At 45.0% G+C, this 13,605-nt stretch overlaps 1 protein-coding gene across 1 annotated transcript in view; it reads right to left on the reverse strand.

The window, feature by feature from the left end:
* The window catches only part of CASS4 (Cas scaffold protein family member 4), a 35,671-nt gene continuing 22,066 nt past the window's right edge, over nt 1-13,605 (reverse strand). The window contains exons 3-7 of the mRNA XM_061437082.1: nt 10,023-10,124; nt 8,201-8,281; nt 5,778-7,088; nt 4,824-4,901; nt 1-1,502 (exon numbers count right to left, since the gene is read on the reverse strand). Of these exons, the coding sequence (XP_061293066.1) occupies nt 1,092-1,502; nt 4,824-4,901; nt 5,778-7,088; nt 8,201-8,281; nt 10,023-10,124 (1,983 nt within the window). The 3' untranslated portion in view covers nt 1-1,091. The remainder of the gene's footprint in view (nt 1,503-4,823; nt 4,902-5,777; nt 7,089-8,200; nt 8,282-10,022; nt 10,125-13,605) is intronic.

A 13,605-nucleotide genomic window follows, 5' to 3' on the forward strand; every position in this document is an offset into this window, starting at 1 on the left:
GATGTTTCAATTCATGACTGTATTGACATAATATTATAAATGGTAACACATTTGAGACTATTGAGGTATAAACCTTTTCTGATTGAACATACTAAATGCTCAATCCATGTGTTGAATTTATCAACACAGAATCTATAATGTACAAAATAAATAGGGAACCCAATAGAACATGTTATATTGCAAATTTACCGCTACTTATAACATGCTTGTTTAAATCTGTTCAGATAAAACAGCAAATATATATATATATATATATACATGTGTGGTATAAGTCACAGATACAGAATTTGTACCAGTCTCACAGAATTAATTCTATCCAAACTGAAAATTATACTACATTTTCTAGTAGATGCAACAGAAATTAATCACTTGAAAATAATCTTTGCCCCCATTCTCATATTCTATTTTCTCCCTGTTGTTTAGTCGCTCAGTCATGTCTAACTCTCTTGCCAACCCATGGACTGTAGTCTGCCAAACTTCTCTGTCCATGGGATTTCCCAGGAAAGAATACTGGAGGGGGTTACCATTTCCTTCTCCAGGGGATCTTCCCAATCCAGGAATCAAACCATGTCTCCTGCATTGGCAGGTGGGTTCTTTACCACTGAGCCCCAAAGGAAGCCCAAAAGTAGGCTTCTCCCTAGCACCTAATATATTGTGTATGTATTTCTCCATCATTTGTCTGTCTCCCCACTAGATTGTAAATGCCCTGAGGGCAAAGCCTTGGTCTGATTCTGTGCTACATGCCTAGCACCTAGAATTTAACATACAATAGGTATCCAATAAATAAGTACTGAATGAATGAATGAACTTAAAACAGGCACACATTGGGCTAATATAAAAAACTGGATTCCACAACCTCATTTCATACACTGGCCCTACACCATAGGTCCTTTCTTCACACCTAACTCCTCCCTGACTCTGTGGGATAAGCCAATATCCTGGAGTTGCCCAGACCCTCGGTAACACTGGGTTTGGGCACCATGACGATTGCCATCCATTGCACACCCCCAGGTTGGTTTTTCCCAGAGGACAGACTTGCACAGGTTGTGGGTGTGCAACTGAAGTGAAGAGTTTAACAGGGAGAACGAGGCTTATTCCAACGTCCCCCTGAACTGCTGCGCGTGCTGCTCCAGCTTCTTGGCTTCGGCCCGGAGGTGCTGCAGGGCGGCAGGGCTGGGGTGCTGGAGCACGGCGTGCTTGGTGGCCAGCGCTAGGTCCTTGAGCAGGCTGCAGAGGCAGCTGCTGCCCCGCAGGATCTCATTGCGCACGTCCCGCTCCTGGGTCTCCCGGCACAGCCTGTCCACCAGCTTCTGCCCGACCGTGATGACCAGCTTGCTCTGCGTGATGAAGGTCTCGGGGGGTTGGCTGTTCTGGAGGCTGCTGTTCAGCACGCTGATGGCTTTGAAGAGCGCCCCAAAATAGAGGCGGCAATGTTCAGAAAGACGGGTTTTCTTCTCGGGATTCTGCTGACTCAAAGGCCTGGGGACCAGGGAGCTAGGATTCTAGAGAAGGGGAAGAAGATGACAGATTAGAGAGAGACACGAGCAACAGGCTGTGGTTGTCTCTCTTCTGTTTTTGCTTAATTTGCAGACTTTTTATAAGAAAAAGTATAGTTTTGTTTGGGAAGCCCCACGTGCAGGTGCAACATGCTGCCTAACAAATTCATGTTAATTCAAAGCATGTTGTGCTGTTTAGTTGCTAAATCCTATCCAACTCTTTTGTGACCCAACGGACTGTAGCCTGCCAGGCTCCTCTGTCCATGGGATTCTCCAGGCAAGAATACTGGAGTGGGTTGCCATTTCCTCCTCCAGGAAATCTTCCCGACCCAGGGATCAAATCCTGGGTCCTTGCCATCTCCTACATTGACAGGAAGTTTCTTTACTGCTGAGCCACCAGGGAAACCCTTTTTAAAGCTTCCTTATAAATATAATCTTATATATTGTGTTATATATAATCATTCATATTAAATATACATAAAATTATAGTCAATCCTCTCAATAAACCATTAGAAACACATTCTAAGAAACTTACTGACAATGACTAAATTTATACCTTTTTTTAAAAAGTTTTTTCTTTTTATGTTGATCTTTTTTTAACATTTTTATTGAATTTGTTACAATATTCCTTCTGCTTTGCATTTTGTTTTGTTTTTTTTTTACTTTGAGGCATGTGGGAACTTAGCTCCCAATCCAAACCCCTTGCACTGGAAGGCAAAGTCTTAACCACTGGACCACAGCGAAGTCCCCTAAATTTATAAATTTAAAAAAATGCAGGAAAGTTGATGGTGAGATTTTAAAATTTACTGAAATAACAGATTTTAAAGCATTTTTTAAAAATCCTTCCTAATTCCAGTATAAGAGGTAAACTTGAATTCCCCCAAATTTCCAGAAGAAATCAAAACATACTGACCTATTTGCTTTAAGATTAAAATATTTATCTTACTTGCTAGTTAAAGTTTCATTTAGAATTTTACTTTCATGAATTTTATTTTCTGCAGTGTGGCACCACATCCTATTCACTAGTGAAAGATTCTCAGCATCAAATTTAGTGTCAGCCACCCCAGGTAACAATCAAAATCCCCTTTGTTAGGTGATAGGTGAGGAGACTGAGTATCCCAGAAGAGAAGAGGTCACCTAGGGTCACTCAATTAGCAAAATAAAGATTGGAGGGCTGGACTTCCCCGGCAGTCCAGTGGTTAAGACTCACCTTCCCAATGGAGGGACCCAGGCTTCAATCCCTGGTCAGGGAGCTAGATCCCACACGCCACAACTAAGACCTGGTGCAGCCAAATGCATCAATAAATATTGAAAAAAAAGTTCTGGAGCTCTAAGCTGAGTCAGCAAGTCTGAAATTCTCATTCTTTGTTACACTGCACCCTTTTATCAATCTAAGATCTCAAAACTCACAGCTCAGAAGCACTCAGACTGCGTTATGGTCTGACTGTGTCTCCCTAAAATCTGTATCATGAAACTCTAACCCTTCAAGGTAAAGGTATTAGGAGATGGAGCCTTTGGGAGGTGGTGACTAGAATTAAGGCTTCCTCGGTGGTTCACGGCCCCCAGGGTGGGGGATTAGTGCTCTTATAAGGGTCATGTGAGAGCTTGCTTCCCACCTGTGTCCTCTGCCAGGTCTGAAGCCTGGGAGGGATCTCTCACCGGAACCTGATCAGGCTGGCATCCTGATCTTAGACTCCTAGTCTCCAGGACAGTGAGACATAAATTTCTCTTGTTTGCAAGCCACCCAGACTACAGTACTTTGTTGTAGCAGCATAGACAAGGACAAGTGATGAAGAAAAGATTGGAGTGTTAGCTGTGGTAGACTCTTGGAGGGGCAGGAAACATGAGAAGAACACATCAGAGGCTAGAAATGAGAAGCAACCATCTGGGGAATAGGAATGTTGGCATCTTAGCTTGAGAGTATTACCTGTAGGGAAACAAAGTACTGCCTTTTATCCTGGGGTGTTAGAAATCTCTGGAGGTATTTTTGGCTGTCACACTGATGAGGGAGCACCACAGGATACCGGCAGTCAGGGGGCTAGGGATGCTCAATGTTTCATCCCACATGACAGAGAATTGTCCGCCCAATGGTCAGTGGTCCCTCTACCCACACTAAGAAGCAGTCAGTCTAAAGCAGGATATTTCCAAGTGTGGTCCTTGGACCACGGCACCAGTAGCACCTGAGAACTTATTAGAAAAGAAAATTCTCAGGCCCTACCCTAGACTTACTGCATCCTGAACACTGGGGTGGGACCCAATTCTCTGGGTTTTAACAAGCCCTATAGGAAACTGTGACACACTCTCAAATTTGAGAACTGCTAGTCCAAGACAGACTTCATGTTGAATAAAATAGCATGACTTTTAGCAATGTGACAGGCCACTAAGTTTCGGGTTTGGAGTTTGCAGAACTAAGCATCAGGAGGCCTGGGTTATTATCCTAGCTGGCCTCTGAAAAGGCAGCAATCTTATCCATATCATTGAATAACTCTGACCCTTCTTGCCTACCCTGATCCCCCAGCCAGAAAGTTGAGTGGGTTCACTGGTTCCCAGGCTCCAGTTATGCAAAGAAAACCTTCACACGCTATGAAGTTTCTACCTTCCTCTTGACTTCAGTTGGCTTCATATTTGTCTTTAAATGATCCAGTTTTTACTTAAGTTAAAACTGTTTAAATTGGTAAATGGAAAACTAGTATCATTTGCCAGCAATAGGAGGTAACCAATTAAAATTAAGCACAATGATAACATCTTTGATTTCAAAAAAAAAGAATATCATATGTCAAAGACGTGCTGAAGGTACACAAGCCTCAAACCAAAATGGTTTTTCTGTTGTAATCAGAAACATTAAAAGAGAATGTCAGACCGCTAACGGATAGAGGGTAGATCAAGTGAAGACACAATGAGAAGATGATCACGTACAAGCCAGGGAAAGCGATGCCGCAGAAGAAACGAACCTTGATTTTGGATTTCTAGCCTCCAAAATTGTGAGAAAATAAATTTCTATTGTTTAAGCCAAAGGTGGGGGTGGGGGGAAAAAAAAAGAATGTTAGGCCATGTGACTTAATGGCAGGTCATTGATAAACTTGCAGAGGACCTAGAATTATTTCACTAATGGTCAAAGGACCGTGTTCCACGCTTGGGGGCTCACTGGGCTAGTTCATCTGCAGGGTTCCTTCTATTGTAAATAAGGAAGAACTATGACAAAACCAAGTCTCCTCCCAGGTGGGTCAGGGCTGTGATATTGAATTATTCACAGCAGGAGATGTCTCTGGGGATAAAGCGTTTCAGTCAATCAGAAGGGTTGGAGAGTCAGTCAGCACCATCACTTACCTGTGTTTCCAAGTCGCTGTTTTCATCCGACCTTTGTTCCAAGATGGGCTTTTCTCTCTCTTCCAGGTGAGGCAACTTCTGAAACATACAATCCCTTCGAATTACCAAGCAGAACGGCCTTTACCTACTGTATAGCCATTTAATCCGCTTTAAAACTTGAGCGTTCCTCTTTATGCTTTTTGTTGAGGTTCTGCCTATGATACCTTTTGCCAACAGAGGAGATTTTAGCAGGTGAAGAGCTGAATTTTGCCTATCAACACAACCTAATAGAAGGACACAGAGTTTAACCAGAAATGAAAAATATCTAAATGTCCAGCTTCTCTGGAGTGTGTTAAAGCTCTTGCACCACCAGGCATGTCAGCAGAAAACCCCAAGACTGGGGCCGAAAGCACCAAGTTATCCTGTGACACAGCCCCTGTTATCTGCTGCATCTCCTGCAACTTGCAATTCTTGAACTAAAGGTGTCTTACTATAGTGCCTCGTCTCATGGAGGAAAGTATTTCTAAGAGTAACTAGAGTCTGGAGGCTGCTAGGACCATGGACAATCTGGAAGAGTATTTATACTTCCTCTTATGTTCCTAAGAAGCACACTGACAATGACTCAGTTTATAACTTTCCAAAGTGCAAGGAAACTTGATGGTGAGATAAAAATTTTGCTCAAAAAACAGGTTTCAAAAGGTTTTCAGAATCCTTTCTTATCCTAGCATCAGAAGTAAGCCCCAAACCCTAAAATGTCCAGAAGACATCCTGTTTGTCTTAATATTAATCTTTCTTCTTAGTAAGATTTCATACAGAATTTTACCTTCATGAATTTTATTTTCTGGAAAATGGAACTCATGCCTCCCCAAAGATGAAATAGTAGATTCTCAGCATCTAACTTATGGGTGACCACTCCACATAAAAATGGAAAGCCCCTTTATATTTTATTAATACCGCGTGGAACTCTGAACTCACCTGTTCACAAACATTTGTCCTATTCTTCTCTAATAGTTCAGGAGAGTGTTTGCTTTCTTTTTGCTTATGAAAAGGAGTGTTCCTTTGATAGGATTCAATCTCCCTTTGGGGAAGCTGGATGGATTTGGCAAGCTTAAACTCTGCACTTGGAGTCAATTGCACGGGATCTTCCTTTTCACAGTTCGGCTTGAAAAGGAGCCTTCCATTGGCAATGATGATGGAGGCAAACCTCTTGACATCTTCCGGAACCATCCGTGCCACCTGGACAAATCTCTCCAGGTCATCCGGGCTGTTCTGGATTTTGTCAGTCACAAGGACTTCCAGGGACCAATTGCAGCTCTCCAGACTTTCCTTTGATTCAAGCAGGATTTGGTAGGAGTTGGAGATTGTCTGTAGCTGATCCCTAATTCTGGCCTGAAGGTTACTGTTGGTGAGGTTGCAGGTGGTCCCACAGACTCCTCGGGCAAAATCCAGGAATTCTTTCAAGGATTCCTCTGTGCGGTCAGCGGCCCTGCGGATTGCATCAATGTTGGCCTCCAGAGAGTCCCTGAACCTCCACTTCCTACTGACAAAGAGCATCAGGCTCCCGACGGAGTTGGCCACCTTGTGCTGCAGAACTGTGACCGTCTCTCTGGCCAAGTCCAGGTCCAAGGGGAGCTCTCTGGCTGACTCCTCTGAGAAGGAGCTGGACGAAGAGTCAGTGGATGTGGAGGAGCAGGAGGAAAGAATGCTGGCTCTACTGTCAGAGCTGGACACAGACGAGCTGTCTGGTTCAGGGGACAGCGATGCTGCCTGGCTAGGAAACCACGGGGAATTATGGTCCAAGGAATTCTCTGAAGGCACGTTGGCTTTCCCCAGCTCTTTTCCAGCCTGGGGGTCCCTCGGCCTTGCTTTAGGGATGTCGTAAATGTTCGGCTTGGTGTTCTGCTGCTCCACTCGGGGGATCAGAAAACTTGAAGGAACCTTGTAGCTGACAGCTTCATCCAAAGGGAATGCAGCCTTGGCTAGTGGAAAGCTATAAGAAGGAATTTCTGGAAGGCTGAGTTTTTTCTGCATGGGCATGTTTTTCTGCGGGTGTGGACTGAGAGTCCCTGCTCTGCTGCTCGGAGGGCTGTGGAAGCTGGACATACACCTGGGGAGGACATGGTGCCCCGATTTTTCCACAGAGCTACTTGGAGATGCATTTCTTACATCAGCCTTTTCCAGAGACACTGGTGTGTCATAAATCCATTCCGATTTCTGAGGGCTTGGCAGTGTGTTGCAACCACCCCTCCTTAAGGAGATGCTTGATGTCGGGGGAATATTCTGCCTCTGTGAAGAACCACACAAAGTCACCTGTTATTTAGTTTAAGGAAAAGACAGTGTGAGTGACTCGGGGGATGCATGTGTATTACACTGAGGAGCCACCAAGCGCTGGGCACTGTGCATCTTAAAAGCCTGATGGTCATTCCTCTGCTCAAGTTTCTGCAGTGGCTTCCCATTTCCGCCACCACTCAAGCCCTTCACAGTCTGGCTCCAGACTGCTTTTGAGTCTCCTCGCTCTCTGCCTCTGCCACCACACGTGGCACTCCCCTCCTTCAAGGTCCAGCGACTCAGGCTGCTTACCTTTCTCTGAACCCAAAATGCTCTCCTGCACGGCTATATTCAATTCTGTCCAAGCTGGTTCCTCTGTTCTCAGTGTCCACTCAACCCCTTGCTTTCCATCTAACAAACTCCTGTGCATCCCTCACGACACTGCTGAGAAGCCACCTTGGGCATAAGTACATGCATGCTGAGTCACTTCAGTCATGTCCCACTCTCTGCAACCCCATGGACTGTAGACCGCCAGGCTCCTCTGTCCATGGGACTCTCCAGGCAAGAATACTGGAGTGGGTTGCCATGCCCTCCTCCAGGGGACCTTCCTGACCCAGGGAGAGAATGTCTCCCTCATCGGCAGGTAAGTTCTCTATCACTAGCACTACCTGGAGAGCCCACCTTGGGCATAGGTGTATTTATTGTATGCATGTGACAGAATCCATTGATAAGCATGGATTACAGATTTCAAGTTAAGTCATCTCCCCTCCATACAAATAAAAACCTACCTCAACACAACATGTCTCCAAGGTAGATTGCAAGAAGCATTTATCTCAAGTCTCCTGAGCTCTTGTTTGGTGCCAAGCACTGTACTAGGTCCTTCACAGGGATTATGTCAATTCTCACAGTAAGTTTGTAAAGAGAAACGGAGGTGTACGGAAGTCAAAGGGTTTATCTAGACCACATGACTTGTCTGGTTCCTGAACACTGTCGCAGTTAAAAGTTTTGCCTCCAGTGAAGTAAATTCTGCTATGAGGGATTTGAGTTCCTAATTTTGACCAAGCAAACAACATTTCCCAGAGGCGGTTCAGGTTTGCACAGTCTCAGATCTCAGTGCCGATCATACTTACGTTTGTTTGGCTGGCCGGGGGACCCAGTGCTGCCTTTTGGGGGCTGGGGGGGATATCATATAGCTGCTGCGTGCCTGGCTCCTGGGAAAAGACCACGAAGAAGGTCAACTTGAAATTTTCCTTCCTGGTGACAGCATATCACAAACTGTCTCAACGCTGGTGTTTTTTTTGTTTTGTTTTTTTCCCAAGTGAAAACACAAATCACTGAAGACTTTGGAACATTCAGTCATGATGGTTTTATGGTACAAGTGTGTGCTGTTCTGAGTATATTTTCAACAATGGGCTCTGTGTTTTATAAAAAAAGGCACCTTCTCAATCAAAGGTGGGGACAAACCATAGAGAGAATTAGCTGCAGTTGTCTGAGTTAAAAACAGCAGTTCATTTCCTCCTGTAAGTTCACCTTAAGACTGAATTAAAGAAGACTAAATATAAGATTGGAATTTACTATGTCTTTTTTCTTTCTTGTTTTTCCCAGTAGAAATTTTCCTGTGCTTATAACTCATGTATTAATCCTGCAAATATTTACTAAGTGCCCACTAATGACTAGCCACTGAACTAAGTGACATATGTACACCCAGTAACAAGCAAAAGACACGGCACCTCTAGAGATAATAGACATTTGTGGGGAGGTGCAACAATTAGGAAATACATATATTAGGACGTGAAAAATAGGTTCCATATTCCAAGGTAAGGTGAGAGCACCAGAACAAGTTTTTCAAAGAAAGAGAAAAGAAGCTGAAATTTGGAGAGAGTTTTTGTTTTGGGCTTTTTTTTTTTTTTTTTAAGCCACACATCATGACTTGTGGGATCTTATTTCCCCGACCAGGGATTGAACCCGGGCCGTCGGCAGTGAGAGTCCTAATCACTGAAGAGAGTCAGGCTATGAGTCTCCTCCAAGTCTCCTCCTTTCACTTTATAGGCAGGGGGAATTTTGGTACAGCCTGCTCAGAACATTAAATTCCTCCACGGAGATTTCTTACTACCTGGGAGCGACCAGGAAGTCGCCAAACCAGCCTGAATTTAGAACCAACTGGGAGCTTTAAAATTCCTACTGCCCAGGGCCCACCCCAGATCTCAAACCTCAGAGTCTCTGGGCGTGGTTCCAGGAAGCAGGCATGGCTGAAGCATCCAGGCCATTCCCCTGTGAGTGGTGGGCAGGGGAGAGCATGGCCATGGGGCAGTTCTGATGGGCTAAGAAGTGAGTGAAATTGTTTTCTGATTATAGGAAGTATGTCTTACAAAACTGATGTACCAGTTACATTCAAATAAGGTAAAAAAAAAAAAAAAAAAACCTCTGAAATTTCCTCCCCGAGAGATAATCAGTGTTAAGATAACCAACAATAATGTTAAGACTATGATGTATATCCTTCGTGTTACTATTACTTTTTAAAAAGTGCAGATATGTGTATACAGGTGTGTGTATATATTGTGTTAGTCACTCAATCGTGTCCGACTCTTTGTGACCCTATGGACTGTAGCTGACCAGGATTCTCTGTCCATGGGATTCTCCAGGCTAGAAAACTGGAGTGGGTTGCCAATCTTTTCTCCAGTGTGTATACATGCATGGATATAAAGCATTACAAATGCAAAGTAAAAATTTTTTAAATATTCAGAATTCAAATAATAGTAATATTCTTCTGAGCATGTCTGGGTTCCCTGGGCACAAAGCTGGTTTCTGAGTGGTGATGGGTCCCTTGGAGTCAGAACTGAACCTCCAAAGATCTCTCAATGGTAAAACTGAAATGCAAGGTCAGCGTGACGCTGAGAGCCAACAATTTAGATGGAGAAACCGGGGCGGAGCAGGGCCACGGATGAGGCTCACCTTCAGAGTTGGTGGGCACCGGCTCTGGGCAGGCACATCGTACACCTGGCAACCCAGGGCTGGTAATGAGGTCCGAGCATGTCTAGGAATCATGAAGATAGCCTTGGGGAGAAAAAGAAGAACAGAGGAAAAGAAATGTTACCACCGCATCCATGGATCACGAAACAGCAAAGGCACCACCATCATGCTAGGACATTCTCTGGGCACCTCTTGTTGGAGACCCTTTGCTCTGAGACTGGAGACAGCAGGATGCTGGTGGGGAGGTCTGTGATGGAGGGCAATCTTCCTCACCATGTGGATCAGCCTCATCTGGGAAGTGGGTTGGAAATGCAGATTCCTGGGCCCCGCGTGCATTGCACGGAATCTCTGAGTCTTGACGGAGAGCCTAGGAAACTGCATTATTGTCAGGGCCCCCAGGTGATTCTGATGTTCTCAGAATTTTATTTGTGGAGCTGACTTTGTGGGCCACACTTGTCCAAGAGACAACCTACAGCCTAGGATGGGACTTTCCTTGGTTTGGAATTGTAGGTGGAAAGAAGCCAGTTCAGAAAGGCCCATTGTTTCTTGGAAAACGTAGATGGGAACTAAGGAACACTTTTTTGAGAAACATGGTTTTGAAAGGTTTAGGGGACAGAAGGAAACTCTAGTTCAAGAACTAGATGGTCTATAAGCAATTTAAACCTAAAAGCAGATTTCATCAGGAAATCTGATCTTTTTACTTGAAATACAAAAGATTACCCTTTCTGAATTTAAACCAAAATCAAATACTTTCTTTGTATGGTCATTTTTTTTTTTTTTTTAAAGAGAGGCCAGTGTATTATAATAAGGAAGTTGGAATAAAAAGTAAAACAAAGCTCAAGATCGTGGTTACCCTGGGGGGAAGTGGCTGGGAGAGGTGGGAGGGGGCTTCTGGCTTGCTGGTTTCATTGTGTTTCTGGATTCGGATACTAGTGACTGAACAGTGTACTCTGAAGATCTAGAGGTTAAACTTCAATAAAACATTAATAGATAGTATCAGCCACAGAGCCAGGCAAACTAGATCAAGAGCATGCCAAGGGCTCTGTTTTGGGTGTTGGCAGGCCAGGGGTATGGACAGACACAGACACAACAAGGAAACTTTAGTCTCTGCTGTTCATCAGGATATGACCTTGGATGGGCCTTTCACCTCCCAGGGAATCAATTTCCTCATTTGTAAAATGAAGAGTTGTTCTCATCTAAAGAGGTCTCTTTTTCTCTCAGATCTACAGAGGTCTCTTCCAGCTAGAAATATGCAGAGTCCCTGATGAGGACAACTTGAGACAAGGGACATATTTTCACCTTCTTGGTTTTTAATTTTTGGCTAACATAAATCTAGAGATGCTCAACCTGAGTATAAAGGGAATCTTTTAGATGGATCCCCTGGGCTGTGTGCCAAGCCTGTGAACTGCCCATTGGAAAATAGCTCAAAGCTAGTGGCTGGGCTTGCTTATTTTTACCAATGTCTGCTTCTGCTCAGAATGTTATTTTTTTCAGCCGTCTCAGACTCAAAGCTCACCACTGGATTACCCAAGTAGGGAGAAGATGCCTATCTTCTGTGGATCAGAAGATTCTTAAGTTATTATAATCTTGCATCCTTCTAGCTCCTTCCTTCTTGTAGTAGAGGAAGAAGCAAGATTACTCAGAATCACCAAAAACTAGTTTGAGGTGAACTCAGGAATGATAAGATGGTTGGATGGCATCACTGACTCAATGGACATGAGTTTTAGCAAGCTCCAGGAGTTGGTGATGGACAGGGAAGCCTGGTGTGCTACAGTCCATGGGGTTGCAAAGAGTCAGACACGACTGCGTGACTGGACTGAACTGAACCCTCTCTTGATACAGACCAAGAAAGAGAAGTCTAGAGGGGTGCTGTGATGTCTCCAGTCACCCAGCATGGCAGTGGCTGCTGCAGAAACCAAATGAACCTGGATTCCTGATTTCTAAGCTGCAGATGACATTGCTTGCTTTAAAAGACCCTCAAGCACAGAGAAGGCGATGAAAAAGGGAATGGGGAGAGAGCCAAAACATAGATAGGGCAGTGATGGAGGGAACTTAGGCAGGAATAAAAGGCAGGAAAGTTCCCCAAGTGTTTTACTGGGGCCACCTCAAGACCTGCTTGAGTGGTGAGGAGCTCCCGGCTTCTGAAATCCCCTTCAGTGGCTGTGGTTTCTGCCGTGGCCACAGCCTGCACCAGTGAGGTCTCCACACTTCATGTCAAGGACAAATTTTATGCTAGCGCCCTGACTCTTTTCTAAGTTAGGATGGTCGACTCATCTCTCCTTTTATACCAACATCAGTCTAGAAGTTGACAGTGAGCCCATTATGTTGGATCTGGTCATTTCATTCATTCCACAAATGTCTATGGAGCATCTCTCAGGAGCCTAGCATGGTCCTGGGGGTTCAGAATCCCCAGCAAACTGCAGACTTTGCACCTGCTGTGCTTTTAGGGGGTGGGGAAAATGACCTTAGATTTCAAAAAAAAATTTTAATTGGAGTATAATTGCTTAACAATGTTGTGTTCATTTCTGCCGTACAACAACATGAATCAGCTATCTATATACATGTATCCGCTACTTCTTGAGCTTCCCTCTCACCCCCATCCCCATCCCAGCCCTCTAGGTCAACAAAGAGCACTGAGCTGAGCTCCCTGTGCTATACAACAGCTTCCTACTAGCTGTTTGTTTTACACATGGTAGTGTATACACCGGAGAAGGCAATGGCACCCCACTCCAGTGTTCTTGCCTGGAGAATCCCAGGGACGGGGGAGCCTGGTGGGCTGCCGTCTATGGGGTCGCACAGAGTCGGACACGACTGAAATGACTTAGCAGCAGCAGCAGCAGTGTATACACATAAATGCTACTCTCTTCAGTTCGTCCCATTTGGCCTTTGATTTTGTTTTTTTCTTTCCTTTGAAAGTGAAAGTTGCTCAGTCATGACCAACTCTTTGTGACCCCATGGACTATATGGTCCATGGAATTCTCCAGGCTAGAATATTGGAGTAGGTAGCCTTTCCCTTCTCCAGGGGATCTTCCCAACCCAGGGATTGAACCCAGGTCTCCCACTTTGCAGGCAGATTCTTTACCAGCTGAGCCACAAGGGAAGCCCAAGAATACTGGAGTGGGTAGCCTTGCCCTTCTCTAGCAGATCTTCCCGACCCAGGAATCCAACCGGGGTCTCCTGCATTGCAGGCGGATTTTTTACCAACTGAGCTATCAGGGAGCAACTCAATTAACTTCAGCCCAGACCACTCGCTCTCAGAGGAGCCAGCACCCAGGCCCCACTCTGGGTCAGCTGCTCGGATGACAGCTGAGCGTGCCAGGCCTAGATTTGGGCCAGTTGTTCCAGAAAAGGGACTTCAGGTCCACCTCGCGGATGGCTGAAGGACAATCAGCCACCTCTTTCTGGTGTTTGTAGTCGGTGCCTAGAGGGGCAGCTGTTCTGTGTAACACGGGTCGTGTGCCTGGCAGCCCAGGGAGGCAGGCAATCTGAAGGATTCGGAATCTCTTAGGGACTTCCCTGATGGTCCAGAGGTTAAGACTTTGCCTTCCAGTGCAGGGTGAGCAGG

The sequence above is a fragment of the Bos javanicus genome, chromosome 13 (genome assembly GCF_032452875.1).
Source record: "Bos javanicus breed banteng chromosome 13, ARS-OSU_banteng_1.0, whole genome shotgun sequence".
Taxonomy (NCBI): domain Eukaryota; kingdom Metazoa; phylum Chordata; class Mammalia; order Artiodactyla; family Bovidae; genus Bos; species Bos javanicus.